Source organism: Lichenostomus cassidix, chromosome 2 (genome assembly GCF_008360975.1).
Source record: "Lichenostomus cassidix isolate B80296 chromosome 2, HeHo_3.0, whole genome shotgun sequence".
Taxonomy (NCBI): Eukaryota; Metazoa; Chordata; class Aves; order Passeriformes; family Meliphagidae; genus Lichenostomus; species Lichenostomus cassidix.
This window is the reverse complement of record NC_139482.1, coordinates 124,819,510-124,838,910: the sequence shown is the minus strand read 5'-3', so window position 1 is coordinate 124,838,910 and position 19,401 is coordinate 124,819,510. Positions and strand designations below refer to the sequence as shown.

The window sequence follows — 19,401 nt, the reverse complement described above, 5'->3', positions numbered from 1 at the left end:
CAGTAACATTAAAAATAGACAGTTGTGATGTGTCTATCTTTCCTTCATGTCTTTTAAGCCTCAACCTGCCTCTATCAATTCCTATTATACAGTCTCTGATCATGTTGCACTTCAAGGGTGCAGAGAGAGGTGCTCAAAATCCCCAGGTAAATATTAATGGAATAACCTGTTTCCACATTCCCTTTGTGCTGTCAGTGTTTAGTTTATGCACTGGGGAAAAAAAATGAAGGTTATGCCTTTCTTAAAAGAAGAATTATTCTGTTTAAATACTCTTGGAGTTTTCATTATCCACACAATGGCTAATCCCTGTCTGAATGCTATTCCAGCTCTTGGTTTTTGTTACCTAACTCACAAGTAAACAACTTTATAATTATAATTCAGGAAAGGTAGCTCAGACACTGCAGTTCTATCATGACCCTCAGTTTTAGACCAGAAGGACTCTGTGACAGCTGAGAGACCAGGCAGAGCTTTTAAAGAAATGCAAAGGCTCTGCATATCTGTATTCATATTTTTGCTTTTTACTCAAATTATAAAGATGTATGTGGTTCAAAAACTGTTATAACCTTGTCAAAACTAGTCTTCCTAATGCTGTTTTAGCTGATGGAAGTTTCAACAGAAACTTTTGCAGTAGATATGTCAGTATGTGAGCATGAATATACAGTGCAACAAAAGTTTTACAAGACAATATACAAAATAAGAACATTACAGGTCAGTAATTATAAGTGTAGTACTAATATAAGAATAGGTAGGTCTTTGGAAAAAAAACTACACAAAGAAGGCCAGTGTCTTGTAGGAAATCTTGTATCTTTCTCCTACCTGGTCCTTTGGTGCTCTTCCACACAGATGTCCCTGTGACAGCCAGAGAAAGCCAGAGAAAGACCCAGAGATCTACTTCACAATTGCAAGAATGCACAAGACCTCTATATATTAAAAAAGAAACTCATTAGATTTCATGCACAACAAGTTTCTATGAAATTATAGTTATCCCCTTGACATTATTCTGCTGCTACTAGAACAGAAGAAAGGTGTTTGTAAGGATGCCACAGCCCTTGTAGTAGAGATTTCCCCTGGGACTCAGCTCACCCTTCCCTGAAAATGACTGTGTTGGCCAGGGCTGAGCGCTTTGCAGCCAGGTTTGCAGCTGGGTTGCAGGGCTGCTTTGGTGTAACTACTGAGCAAAGTGTCTGTAACTCTAAACTAGAGATGAACCTGCAATTCAAAGGGAAAAAAAAAGAAGTCTACAGCACTTTTATGTTCATTTCACAGTTCATGGTGAGAAATTATTCTTATTTTTCAAGTTCCTACAGTGCTAAGCTGAGAAAATGGGCCTTCAGTAATTTTCTTTTAATTGGGAGTCCAGCAGTACAAAGATGGCACAGGCTAGGGTATATTTTGAAATCACTTGCTGCAGCTAGCACTGTGGCAATAATTGAGTCTAGGTATGACTAAAGTATAGTCCATCTCTTGGTAATAATAGGTGCCACAGGCTGGTGTTCTTTCATAGATAATAAAAGGATAATTTAGCACATGCTATATCTAATTCTTTTTTCAGTGGGTAACACCAGATCAGGGTTTCAGTTCCTACTTTACTTAACTACTATAGGACTGACCAATAACTTTGTTTTCTTTTTGCTGCCAACTTACTTTTTTTGTAAGCTTTGTCCATCTTTCTGGTTTTCTCTGAGCTCCGATAAGAAGTTCTGTTACATGAGCAGATTTTTGGAAATGGTTGTTGACATGAATCTGAATTACACAGCTACAGGTTCTACTTTGAAAATGTATTCAAAACTTTCCCTTGCTTTCCTCGGCCCTTTTTTACTGGAATCTCCCCATTTATCCTATCAAAATATGACAGTTAAAATTGGAGCCCTGATTCAGCAACATAGACATCTACAAATCTTGAAATGGTCGAAAAACTTACATCCTTCTCAAAACTGGAGTTTTGAGAGTCTGAGTAAGTCCCAAGTTACTGAAACACCCTCCTGGAACTGGCAGGTATGGGCAGCACTATGTGAGCCTTAATTCTTTGTGAAGAATCCAAAGGGGGGATCTAAAATAGCACTAGATATCTGTGTTTAGTCATCTAAATTGCTTCCTTAGTGTCTCTGTTTTGGGATCCTAAGGAAGGCTTCCTGAGGACTTGAGTGTGTGGTATTGCCATTGACTCCAGTAGGACTTGTGGTGTCTGAGGATTTATCCAAACCACAAGGACTACAACCACTGGAAAAGCTGTGTGCTGTATAGATGCCTCAGCTCGATCTCACAGTCCTGGGAGCCTGCCTCAGCTGTTGTCCTGCCCATACTGCTTTAGTTCAGGAAGCAAGAAAATTCTGTCTGGATGTGGGCTAAGTTGCCATAGACTTAATAACTCTGTGTGCCCTATTCACTTAGCTCATGCCCACAATCCATCTGTATGCACACAGGATCACCTTATACTTTTGGTATGATTATCTCATGTATGTATTTAGATATTCTACTTGGGATCCTGCACAAAACATAGATTTTCATCTGGTGGGATTTTGGCAACAGGATGGCCTCTCACTCTGCCTTTAAACAGCTCTGCTGGCCTCCCTGTGCTGTGTTCCTTGGGCCAAAAACTTGTTCCTTGGCAACCCTTTGCTGGTCTCTCCCTCTAGGTCTTCCCTTTGTTTTTCTTTCTACAGTGCTTTTTGTCACCACCATTTGCTGTTTGCTTCCCTGAAGAAATGCCTGGCTTATCTTCTTGGGGTTCATCTGACAGTGGATCTCCAGAATATATCTCTTCCATGGGAACAGCTGGGATCAGTGCTTACCCAATCCCACCCTCCTTGTAGATGCTCTTTATCCAGGAGCTCACTACATAGCACAGGAAATTCAGAGATGGAATAGGCAGGACCAGCTCCCCTCACTACCTCACAGACTTTGAGTCTACAATGACAACCTCCCTGATTCAGGGCTGCAGAGTTTTCTGAGATAGGACTTTCTTATTCTTTCCAGCTGAAACTGTTCCTTTTTGTGTGAACTAAGTGCTCAATGGCTATGAATGAATGTTCATCCTGAATAGGATGAGAGAAGGCAAGCTGAGCATGACTTCAGCAACTGCAAGACCCTACTGGTGAAAAAAGCTTCCTGCTTCAATAAGTGATCATGATGAGAATATTTTAAGTATAGACAAGAGATTCTTGTGATGGAGAAGATATATAAGATGGGTGTTACATGCTGATTCTGCCATGCTCACTATGCACTTTCAGCATCTTTTTGATGTAGATTTTATAAATGCCATTTTGCGATAACATGGAATCATAGCATCCCAGAATTGCTGAGGTAGGAAGGGACCTCTGGACATCCTCCTGTCCAGCTGTGTCATGTGTTATTGAGGCAAAACTACACCAGTAGGTGCAGAGAAGGTCCTGGCCCTACTTGGCACTGTGGATATGCTGAAAAACCTGAGCTGACAGCGAATGTGCTCAGTTAAGCCAACACTAAGTTTGTTGGGACTGTTGATCTGCTGGAGGGCAGGAAGGCTCTACAGAAATATTTTTACAGATTGGATCAATGGTCTGAGGGCAAATGCATGAGGTTCAATACGGCAAAGTGCCACATCCTGCCCTTGGGTCACAACAACCTCATTCAGTGTTGTGTGGGAGAAGAGTAGCTGGAAGGCTGCTCAGCAGAGAGACCTGGAAGTGCTGATCAAAAGCAGCTGAGCATGAACCAGCAGTGCCCAGGTGGCCAAGAAGGCCAATAGCATCCTGGCCTGTGTCAAAAATAGTGGCCAGCAGGACTAGGGAAGTGACTGTCCCGCTACACTTGGAACTGGTGAGGCCACATCTCAAGTGCGGTGTCCAGCTCTGGGCCCCTCACTTCCAAAAGGACATTGAAGTGCTGCAGCATGTCCAGAGATGGACAATGGAGTTGGTGAAGGGTCCTGTGAGGAGTGGCTGAGGGAGCTGGGGCTGTTTAGTCTGAAGAAGAGGAGGCTCAGGGTGGCACCTCATTGCTCTCTACAACCACCTAAAATGAGACTACAGTGAGGTAGGGGCTGGTCTGTTCTGCCACATCACAAGTGAAAGGACAAGAGGAAATGGCCTTAAAGTGCACATGAGGAGGCTCTGGTTAGATATTAGAGAAAAAAAAAAGTCACTGAAAGTGTGGTCAGGCATTGCAAAAAGTTGCTCAGGGAGGTGGTGGAGTCTTGTCTCTGGAAATGTTCAAGAGGCACCTGGGTGTGGCACTTGGGGATACAGAGGTGATTGTGGTGGTGCTGTGTTGACATTGGATAGATGATCTTGAAGATGTCTTCCAACCTTGTTGATTCTGTGATTCTATATACTTCAATTTTAGATTTATTGGTTCAGATCTTTACTAGCTTATGGATCTCCCTCATGTTCTCTGGCATTCTGTGTAAATGTGCTTAATTTTTCAGCCAGATAATTTGGAGATTTTTATTTATTAAAGCATACAGTGTTGCCTAAATTAAAAGAGAAAATACGCTAAAATTCTTAGTTCAGCAAGTTTTATATTTAAACCAAAAATATCTGCAAAGAATATGGAAGTAGAAATATTTTTTTCTGAGAGGCAGCATGGTACAGTAGCATGATCCTTGTTAAATTATAGTGATTTGTGGTAGCTAAACCTTATACTTTTCAATTGCAAATGTGAGCCTAATTTTCTCTGCATTCCTGAAACCAAATCCTCAGTTGGGTGCATTTTTAATATTATGAATTTCTGTATTTGCTGTTGAATATGTTCATGCTTTTTTAAATTTTCACCTGTATTGCTATGGAAACCACTAAAATCTGATTGTCATTGCTGAAGGAACCACCTTAGCTTGAAGAGATTAAATAATTTTGATTTTGCACACTATTTGTTCCAAAACCTGGTTAACACTGTCAACTTAAAACCACCCCTACTGGGGTATTTTGCAGGAAAGTAAAATGTGATCTTTGATTTAAACTCCTTTACTATGCTGATTATTCACAGCAGTGAAAATTTATACCCTGCATGATGTGAAATACTTAGTTTAAGAACTTTGTCCATAAGGAAACACATGATATGATAAACTGTAACACCAGTGTCTTTCAGTCCTTAGTGATTTTACCAGGCTAGTGTCCTATGTCTCCTCTGAGCATCTTGCTATTACCAACAGGAAAAGTCTGTGAGACACCTAAATGACCTCTCCATGTCCTACATCCCTTCTCTATAGCTAGGAAATGATTCAACCCTCTTCTATGACTACTTGAGGTTTGCAGATGAAAAACAATCTCTAAAACCATATTTAAGGAGGAGCTCATAAGCTGTGTGAGTGTTTTAGTTCTCCAAACTCAGCCTCTTGCAAGGTCAGCCCTCAAGGAGTTTGCCCTGGACATGGAGATGGGAAGGGATCTCCTCCGTTTGCAGGTCCATGGGTTGTGTGTGTAGGTGTGCACAGACCCATCCAATCATGCTCTTCATTCCTGGGAGGACACCACTGCACTGCTTTTGTCCTCTCTGAAAAAGCTCGTGGTTTAACATATGAGACAAACCAGTCACAAAAGTGGGGGTTAAGGTGGTGGGAAAAAAGATTGAACTTGTCTGCTATAAAGACACCTTTGAAAAGCGCTGTCTGAGGAAACTGCCAGAAATCCAATATCTGCTCGGACTATTCACTCTCTTGAGTAAACTGAAGCAGCAGATGTGCTCCCTTTGTAGCTCTGTACTGCATGGAGTTTCACAGAGCTTCTCTTGAACCTAAAGTTTACATCTGATTGAACAATCAGCAATGTTTTTTGTCTACATGGATGCCCATACGCAATTACATGGGCACTGATTTTTTGTTATTTTTCTTATTGCCATTATCAATTGTCTGCTTCTATCATATTATCTTGTGACATGATTTGAATCATCCAAATCCAGAGTGGAACAAATTGACCAGAAGGAGACCCATGTAAGCTGATAGCACTCCTGCATTACTGTTTTCCCACCTTGTTAGCTTACCACAAAAATCACTCAGAACTTGCAATTCACTTACAAATGGTCCTCACGTAATTGCAGAAGTATCTAAATTTCAAAGGTCACTCATCCTTGAAATCAACACAATTGATTTTATACAGCTTGCTGTCAAAAACCACTTTTGTGTTTCTGAGACAGGGCCTGATAAACTTTCTCTCTACAGCCTGCTAGCTTAAATAATAGTGCTCAATTAATAGATTTGTAAAACATAACTTCATTCATTGGTACACTGACTACAGGTGATGCAACATGTCATTACAAACACAGTAAAATTCCCAATATATGACACTGAAAGTTGTCCTATACAGAACTAAGAAATGTCTAGATGTTGATTTGCTTGATATCATATATTACATAAAAATGTGTCCTCTTTGAAGTCGATTACTGATGGAGACCAGCATGTAAAAGATTGGTGGGGAAAAAAAAAAAAAGAAAAGAAAAAGAAAGATATTCCTAGATATTCCTGTCCTCCTAGATATTAGGAAGAAGTTATTTAATGTGAGGGTGGTGAGACACTGGGACAGGTTCCACAGAGAAGCTGTGGATGTCTCATCCCTGGACGTGTTCAAGACCACCAAGAATGTCTAGTGAAAAATCTTCCTGCCCAGGGCAGGGGGCTTGGAATTGGTTGATCATTAAGATCCCTTCCAACTGAAGCCATTCTATGATTCTGTGAATTATAGTTTTTCCATCAATGGAAGCGTAGATTTAAAGTTAATATAACCACTCAAGTAAACAGATATTTATGAATTCCGTCTATTACCTTGTGGATTAAACACCAAGGACAAATTCTGAAGAAGGGGTAAATGGTTGATGTGATTGCTTATTGTTAAGTGTTGAACTTGCACTAAGTTCAACCAAAATCATATGCAAATTTTGAGGCTTACCCCATGAAAGAATAGTCAAAATCATGGCATGCCCACAGGGATGTGAAAATAAATAAGTATATGGGGGAGGTGTCTTCAAATGTAAAATGAGTACAAGTGCAAAACATCCCTTTCAATAATTTCCTCAGTCTTCCTGAGGTAAAATACTTTCAATGCTCATTCAGACCTCAGCACCAGATTCAAACTGCAGCCCTGCCATGTTGTAGATCTGCTGTACATCCTCCATCATGTTCCAGTGTGGTCCTGCTGCAGCAGCAACATTAGCAACAGCATCATGTCATCATTAAATAATGTGCTAAATGCTGCTGTAATTCCTCATAGGATGAACTCTGATCACAGTTTCCGCTTAAGAATCCAGTTGGAGTAGACACTAAAGGTACTTATTTAATGACTATCAACAGGGATGAGTTTAATTTTTATTTTACACAACTTTAGTTGTCTCTAGTTCTAATTATCTAAAGCACCAAGCAGTGGAAGGATGTTTTTTCCACATATGCATAGCTACAAACCATAGATATATTCACATATAGTAATATACCAACAGATTGGTTATGCAAAGCTTTTTCTCTCTTACCTTAGGCTGCTAAGTTACGTAGCCAGGACAGTATCAGAAGGATTTAAATGTAACCTTTAGAAAGATTTTTGCTTGGTTGGTGGGGTTTGTAGCAATGTGGGTTTTTTGGATTCCATGTGCTCCCTTTGTTTCCCTGATCTGTATACTATTGGTTCATTTTGAAATATGCTCTGCTGTACCTGAAAACCTATTGGTGTGTTCCCCCTGTCAATTCTCCCCCTCCATCTCCCGGGACTGGCTCCAGGGGAGAAAAATCTCACCCCTTCTCTTCCCCTTATAAGCCTGTGTCTGCGTCAGAGAGAGGTCTTCCATCTCTGAGCTGCTAGCATCTGCTACCTGCCCTGTCTCCCTTCCCCCTTCTTCCCAGCACCCCTTTTCCCCACACCCCAAATAAACCTCCCTAGCAGAACAGAGATGGAGTTCAGTTTGTTCTTTCGTCTCACTAAGTTTTCCGCTAGAATTTCTGTGGTTGGGAGACTCGTGCCGCCTGTGATGGAATTACATGGAGCAGGGACTTTGCCCCAGGCGGGAGCCAGCCTGTGCCACCCTCCCGGAGCCTGCAGTAACAGCGGTTTATATGGGATGGATGTTCTGGGAGCTAGTCTTCTGTTAAAATACAGTGTGATACGTGTGGATTAATTCTGTTTACACAAGTGTGGAACAGCAATCTTTCTTTGAAAGGTTAATCAGAAAAACGTACTTATTATAGCAACTGCAAAACTTCAAGTTTTTTGTCTCAAATGCGTTATTATTCCACCATCCAAAACCCAACAACTATTTATTCCCTGTAGCACTCTGTGTTTTTTCTAATCAGTCTCTCAGAGGATTTTCTTACCAGTTTTTCAGAGCTGATTGTTGTAAGGGCATGGATTGTAAGCATAGGGGCTGTAACTGCTCTACACAAGTTCCTTTATTTTCTCTTTCTCTCTCATCCTCATAACCAGAACATTTCATTGCTGAGAAATGCTCAGAGCTACCGTGCTAGCAAGTTGTGCTGGTTTTACTTTATATTTCAGAATAGTCTTGTTTCCCAGCAATACCAATATAATTAAAAAACATTCTCATAGACTTTGTGGACCAATTTTCTTTAGCTTGCTTGCATAGCAACACCTTGTGAATGGAATACAGAATTATGAATGAAAAAATATATTTGGATACTGAACAGAAAATGGCAACTATTCTTAACATAGTTTTCATAGATTATGTTCATACTGCTGTAGTGATATATGAAACTTAGAATCTTCCAAGAAGATTAAGAAAATGAATTTCTTAAATTCAGTGAAATATCCCCACTGTGCCACCCTCTTTCTCACCTCACTGAGCAATTCCTTCTTTTCAGGAAAGTTGTCACATTTCTTGTCAATAATTTTTTAATACAGTACTGGTACTTAAATTTTGCAAACTATTAAAATGACAGCAGAATTAACATTTTTCTTTATTTTACTAACTTAAGATTAGTACTTGATATTTTGGATGCTTGTTTCTATTTGGTCTGCTTGGAAGTTTGTGAAAAATGGTTGTATTATAGAGCTTTGAATGCTATTTTTCCATGTGGGAAATAAGTTTTTCTTGGGAAATATCTTAGAGTCACATTTTAAGAGAAGAAATTTCAAAACTGAATTAGTGCATAAATCAGAGAAAATATTTATTTACAGACATGTAAAAATTATGTTACAACATTTTCAAGAAAATTGTAATGAACCATCAATCTTCTCTAATGGACAAACCCTGAATGTTTTAATTCTAAATTGCAGTGGCACCAATTAAAAATATGACTGCTAATAAGATTATAGTTATCTACATAGTTTAAGTACAGTGATTTTTCAGAACTAAAAATGGATCTACAGAGAAAACTAATAGGAACTGCAACAATATGCAATACAAGAGTTTACAAAAGTAAAAATATTTTTTCTTGATCCAAACTTTAAAGCTTTTTAGTAAATATTTTCCATTCATGCAGCTGCCCATGTTTGAAACATATATCGGAAATACACAGAGCATATAGGTCTGTGTAGGAAATGAATTGGTTTGATTCAGGACTGTCCATAAAGGATTGTATGAGACTGTTGACTGTCCAAACTGATTGACAAGATCTTTCGTGTTTCTTATTCTTCCGAATTGCCAGGGATGAGCAATGTTGGAAAACGCCACAACTGACAAAACTCATGTCAAACAAGTAACAGGTAGTGATGGCAGACAACACCGAGCACACTGCATACATGGACAGCAGAGAGCTATGAAGCTCTGTCGAAGCTACCAGCATCCTCTGGAGTGATTTTAAGCAAACATGCCATTGAGAAACCTTGCTAGTAATAGACTGCATGGGGTAGAATCTTTTGGCTTGCAAATGAAGTAGTGCCTTGTGGTGTTAACAGAGGTGACGTTTTGTGTTCAAAATATATTCAGGACATAAACTGTGGTGTGAAACAATGTCAACATTATGACTGTGCAATCATTTCTGTGACTTTATCATCTAAGGGTAATGATTGTAAATAATGTGATGTAAAAAATCTGAGAGTGCTTTCTGTGAGTATTAGCTCATTAGGGATGGATGTGGTGAAGAGACAATATACCTAGATGTTTCTCATATCTAGTTTATTAACACCAAGATCAGAACTGATCTCCTTGGATGACATTCTGCATCTTTTAAGTCAACCAACAGTTTATGTGATTTAAATGGGACAAATGCCCCTTAAGCTGCTAAGGTTTGGAGTTCCTTTTAACTGTCAGCCAAAGATGGAGATCCCAAAGCGTCAATTCTTTTTGCATTTTTACAGTGAAAAATGTTCATAACCTACATTAATAGATAGAAAGTGGAGAAGTACTTTACCCTCTGATTTGAACTAATATTTCACTTAGAGAGGAGTAATATTTTTTGCTGCACTTTTCTGGAAGAGTCAGACCTAGTGAATTCTGAAGCTGCAATTCTTTATGCTCAGGTATAACTACTTATATTAGTCTTTCCCTATTTAAGGAGCTAGGTACTACTCAGCACTTAGGTAAACCATGTAACTCCACCACACACAACAAGCTAAATATAAAGTACACAAACATAATTGAAAGTGCTATGTTACATAGCTGCCTAGTGAAAAGAATTCTCACTCAGTCATAGATAATTAAATTCAAATGTAGGCTTTTCTTCCAAATTTTAGAAGAATATCAGTCCTTCTTTGATGATGGTCCCCATGCCAGAAACCTGACCAGATACCTTGAGCTCCTGTCCCCTTACATCCCCACTACTTGAGGTGAACCTGTCATCTCAGAAACTGCTTTTTAAAATAGAAATATAAAGTTTGATCTTTTAAAAAGTCTCTCTAGTACCTTTTGTTTTCTCTTGCTTTCAGCCTACAAAGAACTATTTAAAGGGCAAGGCAAGAGTTCATCTTTGTAGTGCTGAATGATCCCAAATACCAACTACCCTGGTCATGGATCTCAGTGGTCAGGGCTCCATGCTGCAGAGTGGCCCACAGCTGGGTCTGCACTCCATTTGACTGTAAAAGATATTTCCTAAATTAATGCCTCTCTCTCCTGGGAGGCTGTAGCTACTAAATAATTTATTTACCCTGCAATCACTTTAAAGATATGTCTCTTTTTATATGAGTACTGCTCGCATAAGGATGTAGATGAATAAATACTTATTCCTTGTTACATGTCATCTGCAATGCTAAAGAAGTCTGACTTTGTGATGGTGAACATGTGGGTACTTTTTTTAGAGAAGAAGACCTTATGCCTATATGATATATGCTTTGATACCTTCAGTGTTTTAGTAACACGAGAGGAATAATGCATTCATTCTGTTTGAAAAGAAATATGATTTATTAAGAAATTCTAAATTGAGATTCCCCCTATAACATCTGTAATAATTAATTGTTCCAACTTTAGACTTTTGTGAGGGTCTTAGGAGTTTGTAGGTGGAAAGACTACTGCCAGAAAATAACCCAAAAAGTAATAAGTAGGCTAACTCAGGCTGTCAGATATTGGCCGGCTAGAAGTAATTTTCCTGGCCAGACAGGAGGCTGACTGACTTTCCATATGGTAGCAACAAACTGCCTTTAGAGATTTGCAAGAACAGCTGTAACAACTGTGTGATGAATGGCATCACAGAGAGTGCTTATCTGAAGAAAGGGATTTACAGGAGGATCCAATTTACAGTTTATCTAGGATTGCTCTCTTATTTTGACATTTTCACTTTTTAGAAGCTATTCTATTACTAAATGTAATTATTTCCAATGACAAATAAATTGAATAAAATAATGGGAAATACCATACAATGTATTTAATTGTGGCACTGCTCAAAATGGTCTTGTTTGAATTAAGCGGTAAACAAAGAAGTGCAATATCACCTGACTCTAAATATGGTAAAACAGTAAAACGTGCTAATCATAAAAATAGCTTTTAGAAATATACATTTGTATACAGTGTTTTCCACACCCGTTAAATATGTCCTTCATATTATTATGATACAGTACATTGGCCTTTAAGACATCAAAATTAAAAAAATAATACCAATAATTAGCCAGAGAAAACCACATTTACAATCTAAACCATAAAAATCTGACAATTGTACAGCTTAGAACATATAAGAAATGGAGTTTCTAATATTTGAACAATAACGTCCATTTTAATAAGTAAATTGAGTTTCATACAAATTGAATCAAAGGTGTTGTCAGCCAGTAAGAAACTGCAGTTCACAATTTTCTGTGGGGAAGTCAGAGTTTCTCTTCTCAGCCTTCAGCGGGTTCACACATGGCATCTCATCACTTGATCTGTAGAAACTGACAAATGAAATGTTGGCTTTAGTATGAAGGCATAGAATTTCTTCCAGCAGAACCTCAAAAAGAATCAAAGACAGCTGGGGAAAAGAGCCAAGAGGACTATGACTCGAATTTTTCACAAATCAACCAAATATCAATATCTGTAAGGCTTTCCCAACACTGAAGGTTAAAAGAATAGTATTCCTGCACCAGTGGACAATCAGGATTGTGCAACAGTCCTCAGTTATATGGCCAAAATAATAACAGCAAACCATGCAAGAGCTGTTGAGGCTGAAGTATACCTCCCCTCAATAATGCCATGCAAATAACTGCTGAATAATTTCTATTTTAGCAGCAGGAAATAGAATAATGTATCTTGGCTGCTTTGCAATGAAATGCTTTATTTGCATAATAGCATTCAATCTAAATAAACTGCATGTAGAATTCTTTGTTTCAGTCCCATCACACTATTTATATACCTCACTCCATTTCCATTGACTGTGTGCTTTCAGCAATGCTTATAGTTATCAGATTGATGGATCTTTCCTCAGTTGCTTCCCTTTTGCTGTTGCCTATTTTGCTATTGTTCTTGTGTACATGACATACAATATAATTGTCTATCCTTTGATTTCTTTTGTTGTTTTACCAGCCACAGCATGAAAATGCAAAAATCCAGTGTTAGTCAATGCTTTTGAGGATCATTCTTCCAGCAGAGGCTGGAGGCAGGTTGCATGTAAATATCTCAGTCCTGCAATGTGACCCATTAATGCTACCAGCTTCAAATAGGTATTGAGAGATGCTGCAGGGAAGCATAAGACACACCAGCTCTACCTACCCACAGAAAAACTGACAGCACTTTCATAATTACATCTGTTTGGAAAACTGACAGTAGAAAATGTTAACAGAAGTAGATGGTTTCTTTTTTTAAAGTGAAATTTTAAACCCAAGATTTTTGTTTAAATTTTGACAGGAAAAATATCTTATGGCCAATCTTTTATTGAGATTTTTTTTTTTGGGGGGGGGAGGGGAGTGTCTATCTTCTTCTATAACTGAAAGAGAAAATAGCTGATGAAACATGCACTTCTGATCAAAACTGATGATGAATTTCATCATTTCTGATGAAAAATTTCCAGATATTCTTTTCAGCCAATTTCTGCCTCTTTCAATGAAAAAAAAAAAAAATAAAGGGAGGCAATTTCTTTTTAAAATTTCCATTTACCGAAAAGCTGTTTTTCAATGAAAAAGGCTTTTCCAGAAACATCCGAGTCCCTGCAGGACTGGCCTCCTGACCTTTGAAGAAATCAGGCATCAAGTTTCCCCCTCATTGCAAAAAGAGCACCAGGTTTCTGGTTGTGAAATTCATAGGTAACCAGGATTAGGGAGAAAAGCTCATGTGAGAGATCCCAGAACTTTCTTCTTTCAGTTAAAACATACTGAAACTATTATTTTCTACTTGCACAGAGAAAAATCTTCATCTCCCTTATATTAGGTCTGATCCCCAGAGAGACCTAGCTATACAAAAAAAGATCATTAAAATCTCCCCTAAGTCTGAGAGAGGCCTAATGGTTTTTAACTAGCTATTCATCTTAGAAGAAGTTAAAAAAAATAATGCCACTATACATCCTTGTAGCTCCAAAGAGAGTTCCTCTTTTCTAGCCTTTTTTTTTTTTCAACTATGCTTTGCTGTTCCATTATGCCATTATAAAAAGCAATAAGTATGAAAGCAAGAGGAGGCAGATTTTCAAATTATTTATCGAAGCTTTTTTCACTTGCCATAAACCTTTCAAGCATTTACCTGTCACCAGCACTAAAGAGCTTCATTAGGTTACTATTGTGAAACATTAATGTTGCTAACCACCTGGATCCAAGTCATCAGTGCTGCTTTGCTGTTGGTTAGAAACAGTGATAAAAAATTACCAACCCCACCAGTCCAAAATATTCCTGTGTTCTTCCTTCAGTACATGGACTTTTTATTTGCCTCTCACTACAAATAATGTTAAAGTCTGAGAAGAAACATTGAAATCTAAAAGGGCCAAGTTTTTATTTTCCATGGAATGACAGGAATCCAGGGTTATGATTAATCTAGAGTAATGCAATGCTAATTCCATTTATTTTCTTTCTTCTGGATACTGTGCAGTCTATCATCTAGCTTTATGTTAGTGGTGATGATATAAAAAAACCCTCATGATGACTAGTGGGGTTTTTAAAATTTTTTCATTTCTTTCTCCTTCTGTATAAAAACACCTTCTGACACAACAAGGATGAACTGACTTACATTTAAGACAGCAATAAGGCTTTTACTTGATCTAGTTCTCACAGAAAACCACCTTAGAAAGTGTGATTTGAACATAATGCATTTTAAGAATTGAATAACTCAACTGAGCATATAGACTTGGCATCCGTATCAAAGAAACACTATATACTGTCCTAATTGCCATCATAGTTTCTGAAAAAAAGATGGAGAGAGGTTATGGAAAATTTATTGGTTCATTTTCCACCTAAAATTATTTCTGCTGCTTTTTTTACTATCTGGATGGCTTTTTGAGCATGAGTTATCAGAAACACTCTTCTCAGGCATAACACTGTATTTCAGTCTTCCAAAAATACTATTGCTACTGTTATTATAGTTCTAGTATAATCCTTCTGGCATTTTCACCAAATTCAAATTCTACAAGAATTAAATTAATTTTAACTATACACTATTAAAATGTATATAACATTGGAAAGCCAACATTAAATATTAAAAAACCTCACTAAATGAAAGTACAGTTCTGCTTAATGGGCCCCAAACTATAATAATTAAAAATGATGGAGTAAATCAGATAAAATTCAGTGAAAATGTAGAATTTTCCATCTTGTCTTTTAGAGGTTTAATGATTTTATAACTTACCTCCCCTCAAAGCCTAGCTAATTTCTATTTTTACATCTGTAGATTTTTAAGAATGCTCTGCATGTAAAGGACATTTTCTTGTGGGAGCGCCTGGCCATCAGATCACCTGCCAGGTGACTGGTTCCTCTGAGCTCTGTGCTTTGTAGTCATGAAGCATGACATAGTATGAATAGCTTGCACTCTGTATTGCTCCTAAAAGCCTTTTATGAGAAGACAAGCTCAATATATGGTAGAGACCTGCAGGTACCATTCTTTCAGAATGGGCTGTGCCAGCCCCTTTTCCCTGGCCTCCCTGAGCAGCTGGAAGTTGTAATGGTGACCCTTCTGTGGTAGGGGAGCTACTGACTTTTCTAAACTTGGTCAGATTGATTTTATTCGTCTGCAGGAGATGAGCTTTGTTCTCTGCTAGCTGGATCCAAACAGAGCTCAGCCTCTTTCCTGGTCTGAATTATTTGTTCTTCCTGACAGTTCTGAAAAAGGGAAAACCACAGAGATATGTTCCTGCATCCCAATAAATACCTAGTTTCCTTCTCACAGGGTTTATGGGAAGAATGGGCTGGACTTCCTTTACCATGCTCATCTTCCAGACCTAAACATACAGGAATAAATCTTACTATAGGAGAGTGTAAATTCAGCATATATTTTTGTGAGGGAATATCAGGAATGTGCTATGACTAAATGGCACAAAAGATGTACATGGATAGCATCTTACCTTGTAGTATATTAAGAAAATATTTAAAGAAATGTCCCACAGAATAAAGTTGTTACAGACTCAACTGTATGGTTTACCTCACAATAATTATAAGCAGTAAGAGCATCCAAAGTATATGGAAGATACTAATCTGACAAAATGCATGTTTTTAAACAATCATTTGCTCTGAATGGCTTTTGTGATAATATTAATCTTAGAAGTTTTCAGAAAATGCAGCTAAAAGTGGATGGAGAGGTGATGCTTCATATATACACATGAAATCGAAACCCAAAGTTTCAAGTATCCTTCTTCCTGCTCTTCTGACTCTTTTTCCTTGCCAGACAAATCCATTCTTAGGACTGAAATTCTGAGTTTAATGACTGTAAAGGAGGCATCTGAAGGGACTGCTGACCACTGTTTGGTAAAATTGCACATCCATCTCTTACAGACTCCTATTGAGTGGGAGACTTGATGCCTGACACCTGTCTAGGTTTCTGCTGGTGTCTGACTGTGTTTAGCAGTGGGTTATGGAACTGCTGTGCATCACTTTCTGCAAAAGCTCCATTAAAATGCAGCAGGTGTGCTGTCCTTTCACTCCCAACATTGCTCCTCATACTTGTGATACCTCAAACTGCAATTGTGGCACAACTCCTTTGATTGCATCTGATGCTCTCTCCTGTTATCTGTACAACTGAGAATACTGAATCCAGGCCTACAGATGCTGCACTTATCTCCTTGAGGATAGCATACTCTGTTTCATCTCTAATAATTTCTTTTGATTATGAAAGGTTCTTTCTGGACAGCCAAGAAGGTGAAAAATGGAATTTGTCTGCAGAACAGGCATTAAAAAAAAACCCAAAACAACTAAACACAACAAAACAACCAAAACTTAATTAGCCATTATTGATCTAGATATTTACCTAAAATGAGAAAAATCATAATGCAGTACAGAAAGTAGTAGTGCAAATTGCCATTCTGTTTATTTGCTATGTCTAACTCAAGACAATATCCTTCTTTTCTCTTTGTAAGGTACTATGGGGCCATGCACTCTTGTTGGCTTTTACACAGCATTCTTCATCAACAATGGAAAGCCACAAGGAATGAGCAGGACTTACCAAGGAATTTGTATTTGCTATTAAGTCAGTATTTGCTGCTGAAGTCAATAGCAATTTGTCAATTGCTATTGACTTCACAGCTGTGTTCTTTTGAGATACACTTTTCACTTTGTCCCTTGATTTAAAGCATGAAATCTCTAATTCAGTCACAGCCTTCTAGGTGGTTTAGTTTATTGCCCCCATATGAAATGTAAATTCTCAGTTCAGTAGGTGTGAGCAGGGGAATGGGAATGTGTATCACACATTTGCTGCTGTCAGTTGTAACCCTCGTAAAACATGACAAACAAAATGATGGCATGAAAGCAAAATTTTTTATAATGAACTAGTGATATAGAATATTCACAACATTTAGCAAATAGAGGGATTGTACAGTTCGATAAATATTAAAAATGGATAATTAAAAGGAGCAGTTGCACCTTCTTTAAACCTTTCTTCAAATGATGAAACCTAATCATTATGTTTTGGAGTCTGCCAATCATACTTTAGCTACTAAAAACATTGCAGAATCGTTTTTCTGTTCAGTGAACAGCTTAATTGCTTTAAAGTGTTAGTACTTATGTGAGTACATGTGAGGATGATCGTTTTACTCATCAGTGAAAACAAACTTCTCTCTTCATTGTATTAAAATGCTCTGTTTCACTTGTTTGCCCAATAAAAATCAGCAGGAAGAATAAGATTGCCCTATCAGATACTGATATTTCCTCCAGACCAGCATATCTTGTTTTTCTCAGAGTCCAGGCAGAATTGTGGTAAATGCTTTTGAGTGTAGTGGAGGAGACAAGATCCAATATTTGGAGAGTGCTAGTGAGGACACAATGCAGTTGAGATGATGGTCAGGTGTGAGACTGAAGGAATGACTTTGGGAGTAGTCACCATGGTCATTTGAGAGCTTGAGTAAGGCCATGAGGGAAAGAGGTGGACCGATCCACTTCAATTTGGGCTGTGTGTTTTTCTCCTGCTAGACTGCTTTTGCAGCAAAATCTTTCTCTGAAAGGTCCTGTATAGCAGTTGGAGAAGACCTGGGCACTAGTAGCACAGCATCTGGTGACAGTGGAAGGGATCTGAAGCTGGAGGCACTGGGCCTTCTGCAGAGTGTGGGGTGGGCTGCAGGATCTCCAAGCAGGAGATGTGGAATAGGTGGGGGAGATAGGGAGGTGGTGTTTTTGCAGAACTTGCTGCCCTGAAGTCTTTACCAGAATGCCTCCACATTGCTACCCCATGGCAAAACCGTGTACCCACCAAACTCCCTTTCCTGCTCTCTCTTGGCTAATAAAGCCAACCCAAATGCAGTAAGGCTTCCCTGATGCTGTACACACAGCTCCCTCAGGGCATACCAGTGTGCCTTGAGAAAAGCTCGAAATTTTCTTGGGATCCAGCAGAAAAAAAGGTTCCACCTTCATTTATCCCTGCATATGAGTGGATATTCATGGCCAATTTACAGGGGTATGGCTCTCATTGGACATCAGTAGGTGTTTTCTTCTTCTTGGGATGGTGCCTGTTCCATGAGTAGCAAGTCTAACTGAGTCCTAGAATGATTCACTGTACTTTATCATCCTGAATGCTACAGAGGACCTGCTTCTAGGTTACAGGGTGTAAAAATTCTGTAGAATGAAATTCCTACTGAATTAATCTCAGCTCAATGTGAGGAGTAGGAATTCTCTACTGTGAGGTGGTGGTCCAATCAGTATTAATACTGCAGGCAAAAGTTCCTGTCCTACTAATGCTATGGGTGCAGATTTGAACACACAGCTTAATGCATAAATGAACTACTAAGACTTGTACCCTCAGGCCATTTAATATGTCTACATTTTAATTAGTGTGTTTTTAAAATATATGAAAGTAGGAGATTACAAGGAGAACTTCCTTAAACTAATTATACAGAAAGCAGCTACAAAACTTTCCCACTATTGCCAAATTAGAGTTTAGATAAGCACCAAAAGGCAAAGTGCACCCATTGTAGGCAAAAAAAATTGTAGGCAATGATATCAAGATGAGGAGTGTCCTGCCTAATCAATAGGAGATTTTTCAGTTACTTGGAGGCAAAAGTTTTACTCAACTGAAAGACCAGATGGAATGTCATAAAAAAAACATAGAAAAGAGGAGGAGAGAGTGCTGGAAGAAGATGTTGGGAATATATAGCATGAGACAGACATACTGGGAAAGCCCAGAGTAAACCATAGGAAGCAGGAGTGGAAAGAGATGAACAATGCAATATGAATATTTAAATGGCAACAGTATAATGAATTAAGACAGTCAATGAAGCATACAGGATATAGTGTTATCTGCTTAAAATTGTTATTTGTGAAAGTCTTGCTATGGGAATGTGATCCAGGTGGAAATGACAATAAAAGATGGACCTATTTTAAACAGGTTTTGCTTTACATTTTTCTGCCTAATACTTATTTAAATGCACGGTGCACAGTAGTGTGTAATATTTTGGTTTTATGAGGATTTCGAGAGACATTAATTTTCAAATAAAAGCTACAAAGCAAAATGTTGGACTTGGGGTCACATTGTGGT

The 19,401-nt window shown here is 38.3% G+C and overlaps 1 protein-coding gene across 5 annotated transcripts in view; it reads right to left on the bottom strand.

Moving 5' to 3' along the window:
• Nucleotides 1–10,148: 10,148 nt before the first annotated feature.
• The window catches only part of RALYL (RALY RNA binding protein like), a 382,641-nt gene continuing 373,388 nt past the window's right edge, over nucleotides 10,149–19,401 (bottom strand). For all 5 annotated transcript variants that reach the window (XM_085053115.1, XM_085053112.1, XM_085053113.1 and 2 more), the window contains one exon: nucleotides 10,149–12,206. In XM_085053115.1, the coding sequence (XP_084909241.1) occupies nucleotides 12,172–12,206 (35 nt within the window). In that variant the 3' untranslated portion in view covers nucleotides 10,149–12,171. The remainder of the gene's footprint in view (nucleotides 12,207–19,401) is intronic.